The sequence below is a fragment of the Rutidosis leptorrhynchoides genome, chromosome 4 (genome assembly GCF_046630445.1).
Source record: "Rutidosis leptorrhynchoides isolate AG116_Rl617_1_P2 chromosome 4, CSIRO_AGI_Rlap_v1, whole genome shotgun sequence".
Classification (NCBI taxonomy): Eukaryota; Viridiplantae; Streptophyta; class Magnoliopsida; order Asterales; family Asteraceae; genus Rutidosis; species Rutidosis leptorrhynchoides.
Window position 1 is genome coordinate 379116004 of NC_092336.1, and position 23417 is coordinate 379139420.

Genomic DNA, 23417 nt, shown 5'->3' on the forward strand with positions numbered 1-23417 from the left:
TATTATACACAGCTTCAAAACATACTTACTATGAGTATATACCAATAGGAACTAGCATGGGATTCCACTCTTGATTATGTCATGTATGACTAATCAATTTTAACTTCTACCATGAGCTAGTCAACTAACTAGAACTCCTTTTAACCCCACTCACCACTCACCAATTACCACTCATCATTCACTCCATTTCACTTCCAATTCTCTTTCTAATTCTCTCTCAACACATACACACACTATTATGAACGTATTTTTCCAGTAGTTAATCATCATCTTCATCAAAAATCACTTCAAGAATCAAGCTATAATCATCATAGGAAGAACACTTCAAGAACACTTCAAAAAATCCCTTCAAGTTTACTAATTTACTTCCAAGCTTTCTAATCCATTCCAAGTAATCATCTAATATCAAGAAACCTTTGTTATATACAGTAGGTTATCTTTCTTATTCAAGGTAATATTCATATTCAAACTTTGATTCAATTTCTATAACTATAAACTACCTTAATTCGAGTAAAAATCTTACTTGAACTTGTTTTTGTGTCATGATCCTACTTCAAGAACTTTCAAGCCATCCAAGATCCTTTGAAGCTAGATCATTTCTTGTCACTTCCAGTAGGTTTACCTACTAAACTTGAGGTAGTAATGATGTTCATAACATCATTCGATTCATATATATAAAACTATCTTATTCGAAGGTTTAAACTCGTAATCACTAGAACATAGTTTAGTTAATTCTAAACTTGTTCGCAAACAAAAGTTAATCCTTCTAACTTGACTTTTAAAATTAACTACACATATGTTCTATATCTATATGATATGCTAACTTAATGATTTAAAACCTGAAAACACGAAAAACACTGTAAAACCGGATTTACGCCGTCGAAGTAACACCGCGGGCTGTTTTGGGTTAGTTAATTAAAAACTATGATAAACTTTGATTTAAAAGTTGTTATTCTGAGAAAATGATTTTTATTATGAACATGAAACTATATCCAAAAATTATGGTTAAACTCAAAGTGGAAGTATGTTTTCTAAAATGGTCATCTAGACGTCGTTCTTTCGACTGAAATGACTACCTTTAAAAAAATGACTTGTAACTTATTTTTCCGACTATAAACCTATACTTTTCTGTTTAGATTCATAAAATAGAGTTCAATATGAAACCATAGCAATTTGATTCACTCAAAACGGATTTAAAATGAAGAAGTTATGGGTAAAACAAGATTGGATAATTTTTCTCATTTTAGCTACGTGAAAATTGGTAACAAATCTATTCCAACCATAACTTAATCAACTTGTATTGTATATTATGTAATCTTGAGATACCATAGACACGTATACAATGTTTCGACCTATCATGTCGACACATCTATATATATTTCGGAACAACCATAGACACTCTATATGTGAATGTTGGAGTTAGCTATACAGGGTTGAGGTTGATTCCAAAATATATATAGTTTGAGTTGTGATCAATACTGAGATACGTATACACTGGGTCGTGGATTGATTCAAGATAATATTTATCGATTTATTTCTGTACATCTAACTGTGGACAACTAGTTGTAGGTTACTAACGAGGACAGCTGACTTAATAAATTTAAAACATCAAAATATATTAAAAGTGTTGTAAATATATTTTAAACATACTTTGACATATATGTATATATTGTTATAGGCTCGTGAATCAATCAGTGGCCAAGTCTTACTTCCCGACGAAGTAAAAATCTGTGAAAGTGAGTTATAGTCCCACTTTTAAAATCTAATATTTTTGGGATGAGAATACATGCAGGTTTTATAAATGATTTACAAAATAGACACAAGTACGTGAAACTACATTCTATGGTTGAATTATCGAAATCGAATATGCCCCTTTTTATTAAGTCTGGTAATCTAAGAATTAGGGAACAGACACCCTAATTGACGCGAATCCTAAAGATAGATCTATTGGGCCTAACAAACCCCATCCAAAGTACCGGATGCTTTAGTACTTCGAAATTTATATCATATCCGAAGGGTGTCCCGGAATGATGGGGATATTCTTATATATATGCATCTTGTTAATGTCGGTTACCAGGTGTTCACCATATGAATAATTTTTATCTCTATGTATGGGATGTGTATTGAAATATGAAATCTTGTGGTCTATTGTTACGATTTGATATATATAGGTTAAACCTATAACTCACCAACATTTTTGTTGACATTTAAAGCATGTTTATTCTCAGGTGAATACTAAGAGCTTCCGCTGTTGCATACTAAAATAAGGACAAGATTTGGAGTCCATGTTTGTATGATATTGTGTAAAAACTGCATTCAAGAAACTGATTTCGATGTAACATATTTGTATTGTAAACCATTATGTAATGGTCGTGTGTAAACAGGATATTTTAGATTATCATTATTTGATAATCTACGTAAAGCTTTTTAAACCTTTATTTATGAAATAAAGGTTATGGTTTGTTTTAAAAATGAATGCAGTCTTTGAAAAACGTCTCATATGGAGGTCAAAACCTCGCAACGAAATCAATTAATATGGAACGTTTTTAATCAATAAGAACGGGACATTTCAGTTGGTATCAGAGCGTTGGTCTTAGAGAACCAGAAAATTTGCATTAGTGTGTCTTATCGAGTTTGTTAGGATGCATTAGTGAGTCTGGACTTCGACCGTGTTTTCTTTAAAAATGATTGCTTAACATTTTTGTTGGAAACTATATATTTTTAACATATGAATATTATGTGATATATTAATCTCTTAACGTGTTTGATATTATGTGATAGATGTCTACCTCTAGAACAAGTCCCATTGACTCACCTAATAATAATGAAGAGTCAAATGTAAATTGGAATGATTCATGGACTGATTCACAAGTTCCCGAAGAGGAACCGGAAGAAGAGTCGGAACCGGAAGAAGAATCGGAACCGGAAGAAGAATCGGAACCGGAAGAAGAAATAGAACCGGTGGGGGAAATAATAAAATGGTTAAGTAAAAGAGAATCCTTAACCAACCGACCAAGGTTAATTATGGTCAATGGTGTTTCCGCCAAGGAAGCAAAATATTGGGAGGATTACCAATTCTCCGATGAATCGGATTCCGACGAGAATTCCGATGATGTTATAGAAATTACCCCAACTGAATTTAAAAAGGCAAAAGAAAATAATAAGGGAAAGGGCATAAAAATAGAGAAATCTAATTCCAACCCCGATGAACTTTATATGTATCGTCAACCCCCGAAGTCCTTAAGTTGTAACAATGACCTGGGAACCTCTAAACCACCAGGTTTTTCTAAACCAATGTGGACAACGACGGCTCGTATTAGGGGAACATCATATATCCCTAGAAACTTGGCAAAACGAACCAAAATCGAACAAGAAGAAACGAGCGAGTCGGAATAAGATAGTTGTATTCGTGTGGTGTAATATATGTAATATAGTGTGCTTATGCTTTATGATATATGTAAAAATTGCTTGTATTAATAAGTATTTTTTATGAATCTAACTCTTGTCTATTTTACAGTATAAAAACACAAAATGGATAGACAACCCAATATTTTAAGAGACCTACCCGGAGACATGATTGATGAAATCTTGTCTAGAGTCGGTCAGAATTCTTCGGCACAACTATTTAAGGCGAGATCAGTTTGTAAGGCATTCGAAGAACGTTCCAAGAATGCCTTGGTTTATAAAAGGCTTTCGTTCGAAAGATGGGGGATATCACATTGGGAAATCCATAAGTTACGATGTGTTTACTTTGACGCATATATTGCGGGGAACCCAAATGCTATTTTACGCAACGGGTTAAGAAATTATTTTGACTCAGTATATCCGAATATAGGACTTCGTGATTTAGAAAAAGCGGCTAACATGCAACATAAAGAAGCATGTTATACTTATGGGTTAGTAATGTTCGCTTCTCACCAAAGTGAGAACAAGAACATCGGGCTACAACTATTAAACAAAACGTTCCCACAAGTGACGGAGTCGGTAATTGGGGTAAGAAATGAGGTTTTTAGGTTATTACGAGACTGTTGGTCATTACGTAACCCTCGTCCCTTTGACGAGGTTACAACACGCTGTCTTATCAACGGCCATAACGGTTATGTTCCACAAGACCAAGGATGAGAAGTAGTCCTAGTAAAACCAGAATGCATGACTTGTTTCTGGACGTATGAATTACGTGTCTTTATTGCCTTTGCTGAACGACTTGTGTACTAGCTAGAATTATCTTCACAACTATCTTGTATCAAAGTTATTGTGTGCTATATTTCATGCTTTATGTAAAATAAGCGGTATTGTAAGTTTGTAAAATATTGTATAAAAGTTTGAACGCGAAATATTATTACAATCAGTTTTTCATATAGAATTGTAGTAGTTGAATTGTATATTAGCTACTAAGTATGAACTTAACGGGTAGGTACTACCCGAATTTAAACTTATAAAACGCTAATATGAAGAAAAAGCTTTTATAAATGAGTTCATATTATGCTACGAAATACTATTAACTACTCTTAATATTCTGTATGATTAACTTGTTCCATTTGACTATTTTGAAGGAAATGGCACCGACTACTCGACACACCGTGAATATGAATGAAGAGGAATTCCGTACTTTTATAGCTTCAAACATAGCCGCAGTACAGGCTGCGCTACATACCAACAATAACCTTGGATCTGGCAGTACAGGAAATCGTGTAGGATGCACCTACAAAGAATTCACTGCCTGTAAACCTTTGGAATTTGATGGAACCGAAGGACCGATCGGATTGAAACGGTGGACCGAGAAGGTCGAATCGGTGTTTACCATAAGTAAGTGTACTGAAGAGGACAAAGTGAAGTACGCTACGCATACCTTCACAGGTTCTGTATTAACATAGTGGAATACCTATCTAGAGCAAGTGGGACAAGATGATGCGTACGCACTACCGTGGTCAGCATTCAAGCACTTGATGAACGAGAAGTACCGTCCCAGAACCGAGGTCAATAAGCTCAAGACAGAACTTAGAGGGTTACGAACCCAAGGATTTGATATTACCGCGTACGAAAGACGATTCACAGAATTATGCCTATTGTGTCCGGGAGCATTCGAAGATGAGGAAGAGAAGATCGACGCGTTTGTGAAAGGATTACCGGAAAGAATCCAAGAAGATATAAGTTCACACGAGCCCACCTCCATACAACAGGCATGTAGAATGGCTCACAAACTAGTGAACCAGATTGAAAAAGAATTAAAGAACAGACTGCTGAAGAGGCCAATGTGAAGCAAGTCAAAAGAAAGTGGGAGGAAAACGGTGATAAGAATCACCAATACAACAACAACAGCAATTACAACAATAATCGCAACAATTATCCCAACAATCGCAACATCAATCGCAACTACAACAAACGGCCCGACAACAACAACAACAACAACAACAACAGCAACTACAACAATCATCCCAACAATAATAATAACCGCAACAACAACAACAATCAGAAGCAGCTATGCCAAAGGTGTGAAAAGTATCACTCGGGGTTCTGCACCAAATTTTGCAACAAGTGTAAAAGAAATGGTCATAGCGCGGCGAAGTGTGAGGTCTACGGACCAGGGGTTAATAGAACGAAAGGAACAAATGGTGTCGGAATGAGTAATGGCGGAGCAAGTAGTGTCGGAGAAAGTTATGCCAATGTAGTTTGTTATAAATGTGGAAAACCGGGCCACATTATTAGAAATTGCCCGAACCAGGAGAACACAAATGGACAAGGCCGCGGAAGAGTTTTCAATATTAATGCGGTAGAGGCACAGGAAGACCCGGAGCTTGTTACGGGTACGTTTCTTATTGACAATAAATCTGCTTACATTTTATTTGATTCGGGTGCGGATAGAAGCTATATGAGTAGAGATTTTTGTGCTAAATTAAGTTGTCCATTGACGCCTTTGGATAGTAAATTTTTACTCGAATTAGCAAATGGTAAATTAATTTCAGCAGATAATATATGTCGGAATCGAGAAATTAAACTGGTTAGCGAAACATTTAAGATTGACTTGATACCAGTAGAGTTAGGGAGTTTTGATGTGATAATCGGTATGGACTGGTTGAAAGAAGTGAAAGTAGAGATCGTTTGTTACAAAAATGCAATTCGCATTATATGAGAAAAAGGAAAACCCTTAATGGTGTACGGAGAAAAGGGCAACACGAAGCTACATATTATTAGTAATTTGAAGGCACAAAAACTAATAAGAAAAGGTTGATATGCTGTTCTAGCACACGTCGAGAAAGTACAAACTGAAGAAAAGAGCATCAATGATGTTCCCATTGCAAAAGAATTTCCCGATGTATTTCCGAAAGAATTACCGGGATTACCCCCACAGCGATCCGTTGAATTTCAAATAGATCTTGTACCAGGAGCTGCACCAATAGCTCGTGCTCCTTACAGACTCGCACCCAGCGAGATGAAAGAACTGCAAAGCCAATTACAAGAACTTTTAGAGCGTGGTTTCATTCGACCAAGCACATCACCGTGGGGAACTCCTGTTTTGTTTGTCAAGAAGAAAGATGGTACATTCAGGTTGTGTATCGACTACCGAGAGTTGAACAAACTTACCATCAAGAACCGCTACCCACTACCGAGAATCGATGACTTATTTGATCAACTACACGGCTCTTCTGTTTATTCAAAGATTGACTTACGTTCCGGGTATCATCAAATGCGGGTGAAAGAAGATGATATTCCAAAGACTGCTTTCAGAACACGTTACGGTCATTACGAGTTTATGGTCATGCCGTTTGGTTTAACTAATGCACCAGCTGTGTTCATGGACCTTATGAACCGAGTGTGTGGACGATACCTTAACAAGTTTGTCATTGTTTTCATTGATGACATACTTATTTACTCAAAGAATGACCAAGAACACGGTGAACATTTGAGAAAGGTGTTAGAAGTATTGAGGAAGGAAGAATTGTACGCTAAGTTTTCAAAGTGTGCATTTTGGTTGGAAGAAGTTCAATTCCTCGGTCACATAGTGAACAAAGAAGGTATTAAGGTGGATCCGGCAAAGATAGAAACTGTTGAAAAGTGGGAAACCCCGAAAACTCCGAAACACATACGCCAGTTTTAGGACTAGCTGGTTACTACAGAAGGTTCACCCAAGACTTTTTCAGAATAGCAAAACCCTTGACTGCATTAACGCATAAAGGGAAGAAATTTGAATGGAATGATGAACAAGAGAAAGCGTTTCAGTTATTGAAGAAAAAGCTAACTACGGCACCTATATTGTCATTGCCTGAAGGGAATGATGATTTTGTGATTTATTGTGACGCATCAAAGCAAGGTCTCGGTTGTGTATTAATGCAACGAACGAAGGTGATTGCTTATGCGTCTAGACAATTGAAGATTCACGAACAAAATTATACGACGCATGATTTGGAATTAGGCGCGGTTGTTTTTGCATTAAAGACTTGGAGGCACTACTTATATGGGGTCAAAAGTATTATATATACCGACCACAAAAGTCTTCAACACATATTTAATCAGAAACAACTGAATATGAGGCAGTGTAGGTGGATTGAATTATTGAATGATTACGACTTTGAGATTCGTTACCACCCGGGGAAGGCAAATGTGGTAGCCGATGCCTTGAGCAGGAAGGACAGAGAACCCATTCGAGTAAAATCTATGAATATAATGATTCATAATAACCTTACTACTCAAATAAAGGAGGCGCAACAAGGAGTTTTAAAAGAGGGAAATTTAAAGGATGAAATACCCAAAGGATCGGAGAAACATCTTAATATTCGGGAAGACGGAACCCGGTATAGGGCTGAAAGGATTTGGGTACCAAAATTTGGAGATATGAGAGAAATGGTACTTAGAGAAGCTCATAAAACCAGATACTCAATACATCCTGGAACGGGGAAGATGTACAAGGATCTCAGGAAATATTTTTGGTGGCCGGGTATGAAAGCCGATGTTGCTAAATACGTAGGAGAATGTTTGACGTGTTCTAAGGTCAAAGATGAGCATCAGAAACCATCAGGTCTACTTCAACAACCCGAAATCCTTGAATGGAAATGGGAAAACATTACCATGGATTTCATCACTAAATTGCCAAGGACTGCAAGTGGTTTTGATACTATTTGGGTAATAGTTAATCGTCTCACCAAATCAGCACATTTCCTGCCAATAAGAGAAGATGACAAGATGGAGAAGTTAGCACGACTGTATTTGAAGGAAGTCGTCTCCAGACATGGAATACCAATCTCTATTATCTCTGATAGGGATGGCAGATTTATTTCAAGATTCTGGCAGACATTACAGCAAGCATTAGGAACTCGTCTAGACATGAGTACTGCCTATCATCCACAAACTGATGGGCAGAGTGAAAGGACGATACAAACGCTTGAAGACATGCTACGAGCATGTGTTATTGATTTCGGAAACAGTTGGGATCGACATCTACCATTAGCAGAATTTTCCTACAACAACAGCTACCATTCAAGCATTGAGATGGCACCGTTTGAAGCACTTTATGGTAGAAAGTGCAGGTCTCCGATTTGTTGGAGTGAAGTGGGGGATAGACAGATTACGGGTCCGGAGATTATACAAGAAACTACCGAGAAGATCATCCAAATTCAACAACGGTTGAAAACCGCCCAAAGTCGACAAAAGAGCTACGCTGACATTAAAAGAAAAGATATAGAATTTGAAATTGGAGAGATGGTCATGCTTAAAGTTGCACCTTGGAAAGGCGTTGTTCGATTTGGTAAACGAGGGAAATTAAATCCAAGTTATATTGGACCATTCAAGATTATTGATCGTGTCGGACCAGTAGCTTACCGACTTGAGTTACCTCAAAAACTCGCGGCTGTACATAACACTTTCCACGTCTCGAATTTGAAGAAATGTTTTGCTAAAGAAGATCTCACTATTCCGTTAGATGAAATCCAAATCAACAAAAAACTCCAATTCATCGAAGAACCCGTCGAAATAATGGATCGTGAGGTTAAAAGACTTAAGCAAAACAAGATACCAATTGTTAAGGTTCGATGGAATGCTCGTAGAGGACCCGAGTTCACCTGGGAGCGTGAAGATCAGATGAAGAAGAAATACCCGCATCTATTTCCAGAAGATTCGTCAACACCTTCAACAGCTTAAAATTTCGGGACGAAATTTATTTAACGGGTAGGTACTGTAGTGACCCGAACTTTTCCATGTTTATATATATTAATTGAGATTGATATTTACATGATTAAATGTTTCCAACATGTTAAGTAATCAAACTTGTTAATACTTGATTAATTGAAATATGTTTCATATAGACAATTGACCACCCAAGTTGACCGGCGATTCACGAACGTTAAAACTTGTAAAAACGACATGACGATATATATATATATATATATATGGATATACATATGGTTAACATGAGATTATGATAAGTAAGTATCTCCATAAGTATATTAACAATGAGTTATATACATATAAACAAGACTACTAACTTAAGGATTTCGAAATGAGACATATATGTAACGATTATCGTTGTAACGACATTTAAATGTATATATATCATATTAAGATATATTAATATATCATAATATCATGATAATATAATAATTTAACATCTCATTAGATATAATAAACAATGGGTTAACAACATTAATTGAGATCGTTAACTTAAAGGTTTCAAAACAACACTTACATGTAACGACTAACGATGACTTAACGACTCAGTTAAAATGTATATACAAGTAGTGGTTACAGTTACTTTTCCATTCTTTTCTTTCATCAAGAATTCAAGTCGTATTCTTACCCGTATTATACACAGCTTCAAAACGTACTTACTATGAGTATATACCAATAGGAACTAGCATGGGATTCCACTCTTGATTATGTCATGTATGACTAATTAATTTTAACTTCTACCATGAGCTAGTCAACTAACTAGAACTCCTTTTAACCCCACTCACCACTCACCAATTACCACTCATCATTCACTCCATTTCACTTCCAATTCTCTTTCTAATTCTCTCTCAACACAAACACACACACTATTATGAACGTATTTTTCCAGTAGTTAATCATCATCTTCATCAAAAATCACTTCAAGAATCAAGCTATAATCATCATAGGAAGAACACTTCAAGAACACTTCAAAAAATCCCTTCAAGTTTACTAATTTACTTCCAAGCTTTCTAATCCATTCCAAGTAATCATCTAAGATCAAGAAACCTTTGTTATATACAGTAGGTTATCTTTCTTATTCAAGGTAATATTCATATTCAAACTTTGATTCAATTTCTATAACTATAAACTATCTTAATTCGAGTAAAAATCTTACTTGAACTTGTTTTTGTGTCATGATCCTACTTCAAGAACTTTCAAGCCATCCAAGATCCTTTGAAGCTAGATCATTTCTTGTCACTTCCAGTAGGTTTACCTACTAAACTTGAGGTAGTAATGTTGTTCATAACATCATTCGATTCATATATATAAAACTATCTTATTCGAAGGTTTAAACTCGTAATCACTAGAACATAGTTTAGTTAATTCTAAACTTGTTCGCAAACAAACGTTAATCCTTCTAACTTGCCTTTTAAAATTAACTACACACATGTTCTATATCTATATGATATGCTAACTTAATGATTTAAAACCTGGAAACACGAAAAACACCGTAAAACCGGATTTACGCCGTCGAAGTAACACCGCGGGCTGTTTTGGGTTAGTTAATTAAAAACTATGATAAACTTTGATTTAAAAGTTGTTATTCTGAGAAAATGATTTTTATTATGAACATGAAACTATATCCAAAAATTATGGTTAAACTCAAAGTGGAAGTATGTTTTCTAAAATGGTCATCTAGACGTCATTCTTTCGACTGAAATGACTACCTTTACAAAAACGACTTGTAACTTATTTTTCCGACTATAAACCTATACTTTTCTGTTTAGATTCATAAAATAGAGTTCAATATGAAACCATATCAATTTGATTCACTCAAAACGGATTTAAAATGAAGAAGTTATGGGTAAAACAAGATTGGATAATTTTTCTCATTTTAGCTACGTGAAAATTGGTAACAAATCTATTCCAACCATAACTTAATCAACTTGTATTGTATATTATGTAATCTTGAGATACCATAGACACGTATACAATGTTTCGACCTATCATGTCGACACATCTATATATATTTCGGAACAACCATAGACACTCTATATGTGAATGTTGGAGTTAGCTATACAGGGTTGAGGTTGATTCCAAAATATATATAGTTTGAGTTGTGATCAATACTGAGATACGTATACACTGGGTCGTGGATTGATTCAAGATAATATTTATTGATTTATTTCTGTACATCTAACTGTGGATAACTAGTTGTAGGTTACTAACGAGGACAGCTGACTTAATAAACTTAAAACATCAAAATATATTAAAAGTGTTGTAAATATATTTTAAACATACTTTGATATATATGTATATATTGTTATAGGTTCGTGAATCAATCAGTGGCCAAGTCTTACTTCCCGACGAAGTAAAAATCTGTGAAAGTGAGTTATAGTCCCACTTTTAAAATCTAATATTTTTGGGATGAGAATACATGCAGGTTTTATAAATGATTTACAAAATAGACACAAGTACGTGAAACTACATTCTATGGTTGAATTATAGAAATCGAATATGCCCCTTTTTATTAAGTCTGGTAATCTAAGAATTAGGGAACAGACACCCTAATTGACGCGAATCCTAAAGATAGATCTATTGGGCCTAACAAACCCCATCCAAAGTACCGGATGCTTTAGTACTTCGAAATTTATATCATATCCGAAGGGTGTCCCGGAATGATGGGGATATTCTTATATATATGCATCTTGTTAATGTCGGTTACCAGGTGTTCACCATATGAATGATTTTTATCTCTATGTATGGGATGTGTATTGAAATATGAAATCTTGTGGTCTATTGTTACGATTTGATATATATAGGTTAAACCTATAACTCACCAACATTTTTGTCGACATTTAAAGCATGTTTATTCTCAGGTGAATACTAAGAGCTTCCGCTGTTGCATACTAAAATAAGGACAAGATTTGGAGTCCATGTTTGTATGATATTGTGTAAAAACTGCATTCAAGAAACTGATTTCGATGTAACATATTTGTATTGTAAACCATTATGTAATGGTCGTGTGTAAACAGGATATTTTAGATTATCATTATTTGATAATCTACGTAAAGCTTTTTAAACCTTTATTTATGAAATAAAGGTTATGGTTTGTTTTAAAAATGAATGCAGTCTTTGAAAAACGTCTCATATAGAGGTCAAAACCTCGCAACGAAATCAATTAATATGGAACGTTTTTAATCAATAAGAACGGGACATTTCAATTTGGCGCCATCCGTGGGACCGGTTATATGAAACAAACAAGATAGGAATTTATGTTGTGTATAATTTATACGTATCTTTTTTCTGTAAAACTTCTTTGTTTAATTAATCAGTCACTTTCAGGTTTTAAATTGTCAGCAAGAATGGGTGGAGGAAGTAAGAGTGCTAAAAATCAAGGGCGATTGGACTCTCCAGTAAGCCCAGGGTTTCAAACACCTACGACGACTGTCACGAATACACCGTCGACGCCACCAGCACCAACCAAAGGCGCATCAAAGCCTCCATCGACATCACATGTTGAAACAGGGCCGGTTGCGTCAAAAACGGTCCTGAAAGAATCATCTAAGAGTTGGTGGCACTCTCCCGATGGAAGTTTACTGGAAACAGGAACTAGCTTCAAACCATTCGAGGATCTGCCACTAAAAAACCTGAGCTTTGGTTCTCCAAGCGAAACCGTTCCACCAAGTTTCAACGTTAAAACTACCTGTGTGGGAACCATACCGATTATTACCTCGATTGAACACGAAACTCCGATTGAAATTGTTACTACCGAGAAGGCTCGTGAAAGAATCAAGCAGATGGGTCTGAGAAATCCAGATGGTTCATATATCATGCTGACACCGCAACAAGGGTCAACGTCGTATGCGTCTTTGCAACCAGCTCATGCTGTTCCAAGCAACCAATATAGCGGGGTGCACTATGTAGCGACTCAATCAAACAGCTTCATATCTCAATTGCAGCAAGTCACGCCACCACACTTGGCGCCAGCTTTCAATGAGACAGCACGGGTACAAGAATTTATGAACAATTGGTTTGCGGTGATGCAAGGGCAAAAAGCGAAGTAAAGCCTTGAATTAGCTCCCACAACTGAAAAGTTTGTGCCACATATTGCCAATCATCCCTTTACAGTCGCACCTGTGTTGCCTCTAACACTCGGAAGTTATGATGGGTTATCAGATCCAGACGACTTTTTGCAAAAATTTGAAGGAACTGCAAGAACACACATCTGGAGTAATGCAGTAGCATGCCATATGCTACCAATAGTGCTGCAATGAGTAGCAAGGGAATGGTTCAATAATTTGCTAGCCCAAAGCGTTACAGGTTTTGCGAATTTGCGCTCAAGAATTTTATTAAACTTCCACAACTTGCGCACACGCAAAAGAACACATGTCGAATTCCACGACATTAATAAGAAGTCGAAAGAAAGCTTAGGAGAGATAATAGACAAATACACCAAGGATGTGGCCAAAATACAAGACTTTCCAGAAAGCCAGAAGGTGTCCGGCTTTATAGATTGTATAGATACCGACAGACACCTATCTTTATGGCAGCGATTACGTAGAAGAGTGCCAGAAACTTTCGCAGAAGCTGTAAAAGTAACGCATGATTACATGCGGGCAAAAGAAGACATAAAACAGAATCGCGGAAACACCTCTTCAAATATAGACATCAACGATAATTATTATCGAGTGCAGGGAAGAGGGTCAGAGTCTGGTAGGCGTTATGGTTGTAATGGGTAACCCAGGAGTGGTAACTATCATAATGATAAGTATCGCAAATTCCACAACAACAAAGGGGGAGGAAGTCAAGGGTTTAAAAACAGCCACACCGAGAATGTCGCGTTAATAAAAGATCTCACAAAAACACCAAAAGAAATCTTGGCTACAGAGGCAGTATGCAAAAGCTTCATCCCCTCAGTGCCTTTGTCAAAGTATGGGAATAGAGACAAAAGCAAATTTTGTGATTATCATGATGATTACGGTCATGAAACCAACGAATGTCGGCATTTAATCGAATAGGTAGTTGCTGAACTCACAAGAGGAAGATTGCAACACCTGAAGAAAAATGCAAGAGCACCAACCGATAAGCCAAAAGGAGAAAAAGAATATCCATGGCAAAAGAAGAATGAGGGAAAGGAAAGAGATAAAACCATAAATATGGTAACCACGGACGAGCAAATCAGAGACGCAAGTTGGAAGTATCTGAAGAATGGGAAAACACTCCCATCATGTTCCCGGCCATAGCACAGGAACCCTCGGATGCGCCCATCATAATTAAAGGACGAGTTAAAAGCTGCGGGTACATCACCAAGCGACTGCATATAGACATCGGTTGCGGTGTTGATATATTGTACGAACATTTTTTTCGTTTGCTGCCAGGGGCTGTGCGAGCCAAGCTAGTGGCCCCTAGCACCGCATTATCAGGATTTTCTGGGGAGTCCGCATGGCCAATCGGGATTATTGAATTAGAAGTGGAGCTAGTAGATGATGATGATAAGGAGTTACTAAGGAGTACAACAGTAGAATTTGCTGTCGTAAGGTCTTACTCAAAATATAATGCGCTTTTAGAACGCACAACTTTGCAAAAATTGGCAGCTATCCCTTCCACAGTGCATGGCCTTATCAAGTTCCCAACACCATTAGGAATTGCAATGATAAGGTCAGAAAAACAAGATGCAAGCGTCGCGGTTGTAGAACAAGCAGAAAAACAACCAAGTGAGGTAGAGCAACTTCGAAGCTGCATGATCATCTCAAATCCGCGAAATCCAGAACAAAAAATTAAAATCGGCGGAGGATTGTCCGATGAGACAAAATTTAAGCTTCGTAACATATTAGCTTCTAATACGGATGTCTTTGTATGGAAAGAAGCGGACATGACGGGCGTGCCAAGAGAAATTGCTGAGCATAAACTCAATGCAAATCCAAGTTTGACGCCAGTTCGATAAAAAAAATGTGGCATAGCACCAGAAAGAAGCTAATGGTTGAAGGCAGAAGTCAATAAGTTGGTCAAAGCAAACATATTACGAGAAGTAAGGTACCAAACATGGGTAGCAAACCCTGTACTGGTAAAAAAGCCTGACGGGTCTTGGCGCATGTGTGTTGACTTCACGGATATCAATATAGCATGTCCCAAAGACAATTATCCTCTACCAGAAATAGACTGAAAAGTATGAGTCGTTAGCTGGCTTCCGATACAAATGTTTTGTGGATGCGTACAAAGGATACCATCAGATACAAATGGCAGCAGACGATGTGGATAAAACTGCTTTTCACACAAGCCAGGGTATATATTGCTATACCAAGATGCCATTTGGTTTAAAAAATGCCGGAGCAACGTACCAACGCGTTATAGACGAGGCTTTCAAAGGTCAGATTGGTAGAAATTTAGAATCATACGTTGATGACTTAGTCATAAAGAGCACAACAGAGCAAGGTCTGTTGGAATACATATTAGAAACGTTTGCATCGTTAAGAAAGATTAATATGAAGCTCAACCCGTGGAAGTGCAGTTTTGGAGAAGAAGAAGGAAAGTTTCTTGGTCATATAATAACTAAGCGCGGGATACGTGCAAACCTAAAGAAAATAGAGGCAATTTAGAATATGCCGTCACCTAGAAATAAAAAGGAGGTGCAAATTTTAACGGGTAATTTGGCGGCATTAAAAAGGTTTTTATCAAAATCTGCAGAGAGATCACTCCCCTTTTTCGGGACACTGAAGAATTGCTTAAAGAAAATGGATTTCAAGTGGACGGAGGAAGCAGAAGCGGCATTTCAGGAAATGAAAAAGTTGCTGAAAGAGTTGCCAACAATGACTGCGCCGATCGCGGGAGAAACGTTGATACTATACTTAGCAGCATCGAAAGAAGCAATAAGTTCAGTATTGATAGCGAACAGGGGACAGGTACGCACTATAGAATTAAAAATAACTCATTTTCAATCAATAGGCATTTAAATTTATATAATTATGCTGCGCGAACAGGTGCAAATGCATGTATATTTTGTTTCCAAAGCTTTAACAGGGTGCGAATTAAACTATCATGCAATTGAAAAACTGGTTTATGCACTCGTGCATACTGCTAGACGCTTAAGGAGATATTTCCAAACGCATCTAATAGTGGTCCTAACAGATCAGCCAATAAAGCATGTACAACAAACAACAATGTGTTGTCAACAAACATAAAATTGCTTGATAAATTCTAGCAAAATTACATTCGCTGATACTTGTTGAGCAGGTGCTATATAAACCAGAAAATTCTGGTGGCATGGCCAAATGGGATATTGAATTGGGAGAGCATGAGATAAGCTTCTCACCAAGAAGTGCGGTAAAAGGACAAGTCCTAGCAGATTATCTGGCTGAAACAGCCGGAGATATTGAAGTCTCGAATGAATCAAAAGAAATACCACCTCCGCCCGAACAGTTGTAGGAGATGCACACAGATGGGGCTTGTGGTCCAGAAGGCACAAGGGCAGGCATAGTCCTAAAAAGTCCAGAGGGAGAAGAATATACCTTTGCGCTGTGATTTAGCTTCCCCGTCACAAACAATGAAGCTGAGTATGAAGCGTTGTTATCTGGAATGCGGGTAGCAAAATATCTGGAGATAAAAGAACTGTCAGTATATGTTGATTCGCAGTTAGTCGCAAAATAATTTAACGGAATATTTGAAGCATATGATGAGTCGATGCAAAAATACCTAAAACTTGTGCAAGAGCTAGTAGTTGACTTCGATTTATTCCAGATAACTAAGGTTTCAAGAACGCTGAATAAAAAGGTGGATGCGCTTAGTAAGTTAGCCGCATTAACATTCAGTCATTTTAAGAAAGAAATTTGGGTTGAAGAAGTTAAAGTCAAATCTATTGAAGAAGGCGTTGTTTCGGCCGCAGTTGAAGAAGAGGAGCAGAGTTGGATGACACTGATAGTGCTCCAAATGAATATATATTTAGGCACAATATCCTTCCAATATGTAAAGCTTTTAGTTACTATTGGTCTATTTTTATGTAATATTCGTTTAAATAAATAAGTGCGAAGACAAAAGAAGAAAACGACGATTTAAAGACGCAAATGACCAAAAAGCTCAAATGTATAAAATACAATCTAAGTGGTTCAAATTATTGATGAGAAACGTCTCAAAATTACAAGAGTACAAGTCTCAGAATGCAAAGTACAAGATATCTACGCGTACGAAAAGACGTTCGAAAATTCGGAACCAAGACATAAACCGAGCATCAACGCGCGAGTCAACGGACCTAAAATTACGAGTCAACTATGCACAAGAATATAATATAATATATATATAATTATATAAAATTATATATATTATATTATATATATTAAATAAACTCAGCAGCCCACGTTTTAAACACAATTTGAGCTGGACAGCCTGTCCATGCGATCGCATGGGATTTAGGCATTACATCCATGCGATCGCATGGTCCCAAATTTCTGGTCAGGTCTATAAAAGCCACAATTTTCAACAAGAAAAAACACACAATAATATATATACTCCCTCTGTAAAAATAATATATATATATATATATATATATATATATATATATATATATATATATATATATATATATATATATATATATATATATAGTTTAGTTTTATATTAGTTAGTTTGGGTAATGTAAAGGTTATTTACGGGTTTTAAAGTCGGAGTTCTGTCCGTATAACATTACGCGATAAATTACCACTGTAAGCTATGTTTTTCCTTTTTAAATTAATGTCTCGTAGCTAAGTTATTATTATGCTTATTTAAGCTGAAGTAATCGTGATGTTGGACTAAATATTAAGACGGAATTATTGGGCTTTGGACCATAATTGGGATTTGGACAAAAGACCGACACTTGTGGAAATTAGACTATGGGCTATTAATGGGTTTTATATTTGATTAACTAAATGATATCTTGTTAATTTAATATAGAGATTTATAATTTGACGTATCTATATATAACCACATACGTTTGACTGGGTACGGTGAGCGGGATATTTATAAATACTAATAATTATTCATTTGACCGGACACGTGGATGGATTAATAGTCAATGGACTCATTAAAACATGGGTGGATTACATTCAAAGGAAATTGGTGTAATTGTTAATAAATTATTAAAACCTTGGATTACACGCAGTCGATAACCTGGTGTATTCATTAACAATGTATTAAAACCTTATTACGGTTTAAATCCCCAATTAGTTAGAATATTTGACTTCGGGTATAAGGTTAATTTGGCGAAGACCCTCGCACTTTATAATTATGATCGATGGACTATTATGGACAAAACCAGATGGACTTATCAAATAATTCAGGACAAAGAACAATTAACCCAGGGTAATAAATTAAAATCAAAACGTCAACATCATGAGTACGGAAGTTTAAATAAGCATAATATTTTTTTTTTCATATTTCCTCGTACTTTTATTTATTGTTATTTTAATTATTGTTATTTGAAATGTCCCGTTCATATAGATTATAAACGTTCCATATTAATTGATTTCGTCGCGAGGTTTTGACCTCTATATGAGACGTTTTTCAAAGACTGCATTCATTTTTAAAACAACCATAACTTCTATTTTATCGATAAAGGTTTAAAAAAAAACATTACGTAGATTATCAAATAATGATAATCTAAAATATACCGTTTACACACGACCATTACGTAAAGGTTTATAATAAAAATATATTACATCGAAATAAGTTTCTTGAATGCAGTTTTTACACAATATCATACAAGCATGGACTCCAAATCTTGTCCTTATTTTAGTATGCAACAACGGAAGCTCTTATTAATCACCTAAGAATAAACATGCTTAAAATGTCAACAAAAATGTTGGTGAGTTATAGGTTTAACCTATATATTATCAAATCATAATAATAGACCACAAGATTTCATTTTTATAACACATCTCATATCAGACATTACACAAACTGCATAGAGATAAAAATCATTCATATGGTGAACACCTGGTAACCGACATTAACAAGATGCATATAGAATATCCCCATCATTTCGGGACACCCATCGGACATGATAAACTAAGTACTAAAGCATTCCAAATTCCAGAATGGGGGTTGTTAGTTCCCGTAGATCTACCTTTAGGATTCGCTTTTAAAATATCAGATTTTAAAAGTGGGACTATAACTCATTTTCACAGATTTTTACTTCGTCGGGAAGTAAGACTTGGCCACTGGTCGATTCACGAACCTATAACAAATATGTACATATATATCAAAGTATGTTCAAAATATATTTACAACATTTTTATTACGTTTTAATGATTTGAGTTTGTTAAGTCAGCAGTCCTCGTTAGTAACCTACAACTAGTTGTCCACAGTTAGATGTACAGAAAATAAAGCAATATATATTATCTCGAATCAATCCATGAACCAGTGTCTACAAGTCTCAGACTCGATCACAACTCAAAGTATATATATTATTTTGGAATCAACCTCAACCCTATATAGCTAACTTAAACATTACTGCATATAGAGTGTCTATTGTTGTTCCGAAATATATATATAGATGGTTCGATATGATATGTCAAAACATTGTATACGTGTCTATGGTATCCCAAGATTTCATAATATGTATAATACAATATAAATTAGTTAGGATATGTTTAGTCTAGATTTGTTACAAAATATTCATAGCTAAAACTAGCAAATTTATCCAATTTTGTTTTACCCGTCATTTCTTCGTTTCAAATCCGTTTTGAGTGATTCAAGTTGCTATGGTTTCATATTGAACTTAATTTTATGAATCTAAATAGAAAAAGTATAAGTTTATAGTTGGAAATACAGGTTACAAGTCATTTTTTAAAGAGGTAGTCATTTCCGTCGAAAGAACGACATCTTGATGACCATTTTGAAAAACATACTTCCACTTTGAGTTTAACCATGATTTTTGGATATAGTTTCATGTTCATAAGAAAAATCATTTTTCCAGAAGAACAACTTTTAAATCAAAGTTTATCATAGCTTTTAATTATCAAATCCAAAACAGCCCGCGGTGTTACTACAACGGCGTATGTCCAATTTTACGGTATTTTTCGTGTTTCCAGGTTTTAAATCATTAAGTTAACATATCATATAGATATAGAACATGTGTCTAGTTGATTTTAAAAGTCAACTTAGAAGGATTAACTTTATTTGCGAACAAGTTTAGAATTAACTAAACTATGTTCTAGTGATTACAAGTTTAAATCTTCGAATAAGATAGTGTTATATATATGAATCGAATGATTTATGAACATCATTACTACCTCAAGTTTAGTAAGTTAACCTAATGGAAGTAACAAAAATTGATCTAGCTTCAAAGGATTCTTGGATGGCTTGAAAGTTCTTGAAGTAGAATCATGACACGAAAACAAGTTCAAGTAAGATTTTCACTCGAAATAAGATAGTTATATTTATAGAAATTGAATCAAATTTTGAATATGAGTATTACCTTGTATTAGAAATATATCTTACTATAAATAATAAAGATTTCTTGAGCTTAGATGATTACTTGGATTGGATTAGAAAGCTTGGAAGTAATCTTGCAAACTTGATAGTATTCTTGATTTTATGAAACTAGAACTTATAGAATTTATGAAGAACACTTAGAACTTGAAGATAGAACTTGATAGAGATCAATTAGATGAAGAAAATTGAAGAATGAAAGTGTTTTTAGGTGTTTTTTTTCATTGGTATATGGATTAGATATAAATGATGTGTAAGTTTGTTTTCATGTAAATAATTCATGAATGATTTATAATATTTTTTGTAATTTTGTGAGATATTTTCTGCTAGTTGCCAAATAATGGTTCCCACATGTTTAATAACTTACATGGGCTGCTAAGGAGCTGATGATTGAGTGTATATACCAATAGTATATACATCTTAGAAGCTGTGTATTGTACGAGTACGAATACGGGTGCATATGAGTAGAATTGTTGATGAAAATGAATGAGGATGTAATTGTAAGCATTTTTGTTAAGTAGAAGTACTCTGATATATGTCATGAAGTCTTCTAAAAGTGTATTAATACATATTAATACGCTATATGTATATACATTTAACTGAGTCGTTAAGTCATCGTTAGTCGTTATATGTAAGTGTTGTTTCGGAACCTTTAAGTTTAACGATCTTTTGAAATGTAATTGATCCATTGTTATTACACTTAAATGAGATGTTAAATTTTTATGTTAACATGTTAACATGGTGTATTAATATATCTTAATATCATATATATATATGTGTAAAATACTATTACAACAATAATCGTTACGTATATGTATTATTTCGAAATCCTTAAGTTAGTAGTCTTATCTTACTCGTGTAGTTCATTGTTAATACGCTTAATGATATATGTAATTATCATTTCATGATGTTAAACATAGTGTATTAATATCTTAATATGATACATATGTATTTAGTAAGACGTTGTTATAACGATTATCATTATATTTATCGTTTCGAGTTTTCTTAATTCAATAGTCTCATTTTATGTATATAACTCATTGTTAATATACCTAGTGAGATACTTTCTTATCATAATATCATGTTAACTATATATATATATATATATATATATATATATATATATATATATATATATATATATATATATATATATATATATATATATATATATATATATATCATATAATTTTTACAAGTTTTAACGTTCGTGAATCACCGATCAACTTGGGTGGTCAATTGTCTACATGAAACTCATTTCAAATAATCAAGTCTTAACAAGTTTGATTATTTAACATGTTGGAAACATTTAATCATGCAAATATAGTTTTCATTTAATATATAATCATGGAAAAGTTCGGGTCACTACATTATTTATTTTATCGTTAGTTAAATATCGTCATTTACTTTACATTTTGCTTAAAATATAAAATCGACAAACCAGTCATTAAACGGTAAACCCCCCCCCCTTTATAATAATAATAATTGTAATATATATATATATATATATATATATATATATATATATATATATATATATATATATATATATATATATATATAGTTATATAAAAATATAGTGTAAAATAAGCCGTCTCCCTGTGGAACGAACCGGACTTACTAAAAACTATCCTACTCTACGATTAGGTACACTGCCTATAGTGTTCTAGCAAGGTTTAGGTATATTTCATCTGTAAATAAATTAAATAAAACTTGTGTAATATTTCTTCATATTTCGTAGTAAAAATAATAGTATTTCGTACACCTCCGCTCGCACATCAAGTTTTTGGCGCCGCTGCCGGGGACTCGGTGAAATGCTATGTTTTTAATTTATATTTGTAAAAATATAAAAAGAAAAAAATATATAAAACATATATATATATATATATATATATATATATATATATATATATATATATATATATATATATATATATATATATATATATATATATATATATATATATATTAAAATTTGGTTTAAAATATATAAAATTAAAAAGTGTTTTTATTTTTAGTTTTAAAAATATAAGTTATATAAATATTCTAAATATATAATTTTGTAAATTAATAATCAAAATAATAAATATATAAATTAATATTGGGCCGAAATCTGATTAAAATCCCGAATTGTTTCTGGACTACTTAGCCATGCGATCGCATGGTCCAGTATTGCAAAACCCATGCGATCGCATGGGATGACCTGACACAGCCAAAACCATAGAAGCATTAATTACGGAGTAGGTTAATATTATAAATATTATTTAAATTAAGTAGGGTTTAATTTAATTAATATTTAGTTATTAGTTTTAGTTTAATTTATAATTTTTGTTTTTTTAGTTTTATTAAATATATAGAATAATATAAATTAATATTTTTATATAATACTATATTAATAATAATATAATATATAATATAAAAATAATATTTTTATAAAAAAAATAATTTTATTTTTATCTTTTTATATCTTTGTATTAATTGTATCTTTTTAATCATTTAGTTCGTAATTATAATTTTAGTTTCGTTTTGCCTTAGTTTAAATTTAGATTTTTAGTTTTTAAGTTTTGCCGTAAAATTCCTTAAGTGTTTTTTCTTTAAATTAAGATTTAGGCGCTTTAGAATTTTGCGACGCCGTTTATATATTTTAGTGCCTTTTAAGTTATTGCCGTTTTGGATATAGAATTTCTTTTAAGCTTTAACACCTTTAGGCGCAACTTTTTAGATTTTTTAGACTTTTAAGTTTGGACGTTTTTCTTTCTTATTTTTATTTTTTGACGTTTTTCGACGTACACTTTTTCTTTTTCATTTCCACG

At 34.2% G+C, this 23417-nt stretch overlaps 1 protein-coding gene across 1 annotated transcript; it reads left to right on the forward strand.

Moving 5' to 3' along the window:
- The first annotated feature begins 14371 nt into the window (after positions 1–14371).
- On the forward strand, positions 14372–15088 carry LOC139841855 (uncharacterized). The gene has a single exon (XM_071832048.1). It carries the CDS (start codon positions 14372–14374, stop codon positions 15086–15088), a length of 717 nt encoding a protein of 238 aa, XP_071688149.1.
- The last annotated feature ends 8329 nt before the right edge of the window (positions 15089–23417 follow it).

Coding starts and splice junctions, on each gene's coding strand:
- LOC139841855 (XM_071832048.1), top strand. CDS start 14,372: ATGTTCCCGGCCATAGCACAGGAACCCTCGGATGCGCCCATCATAATT.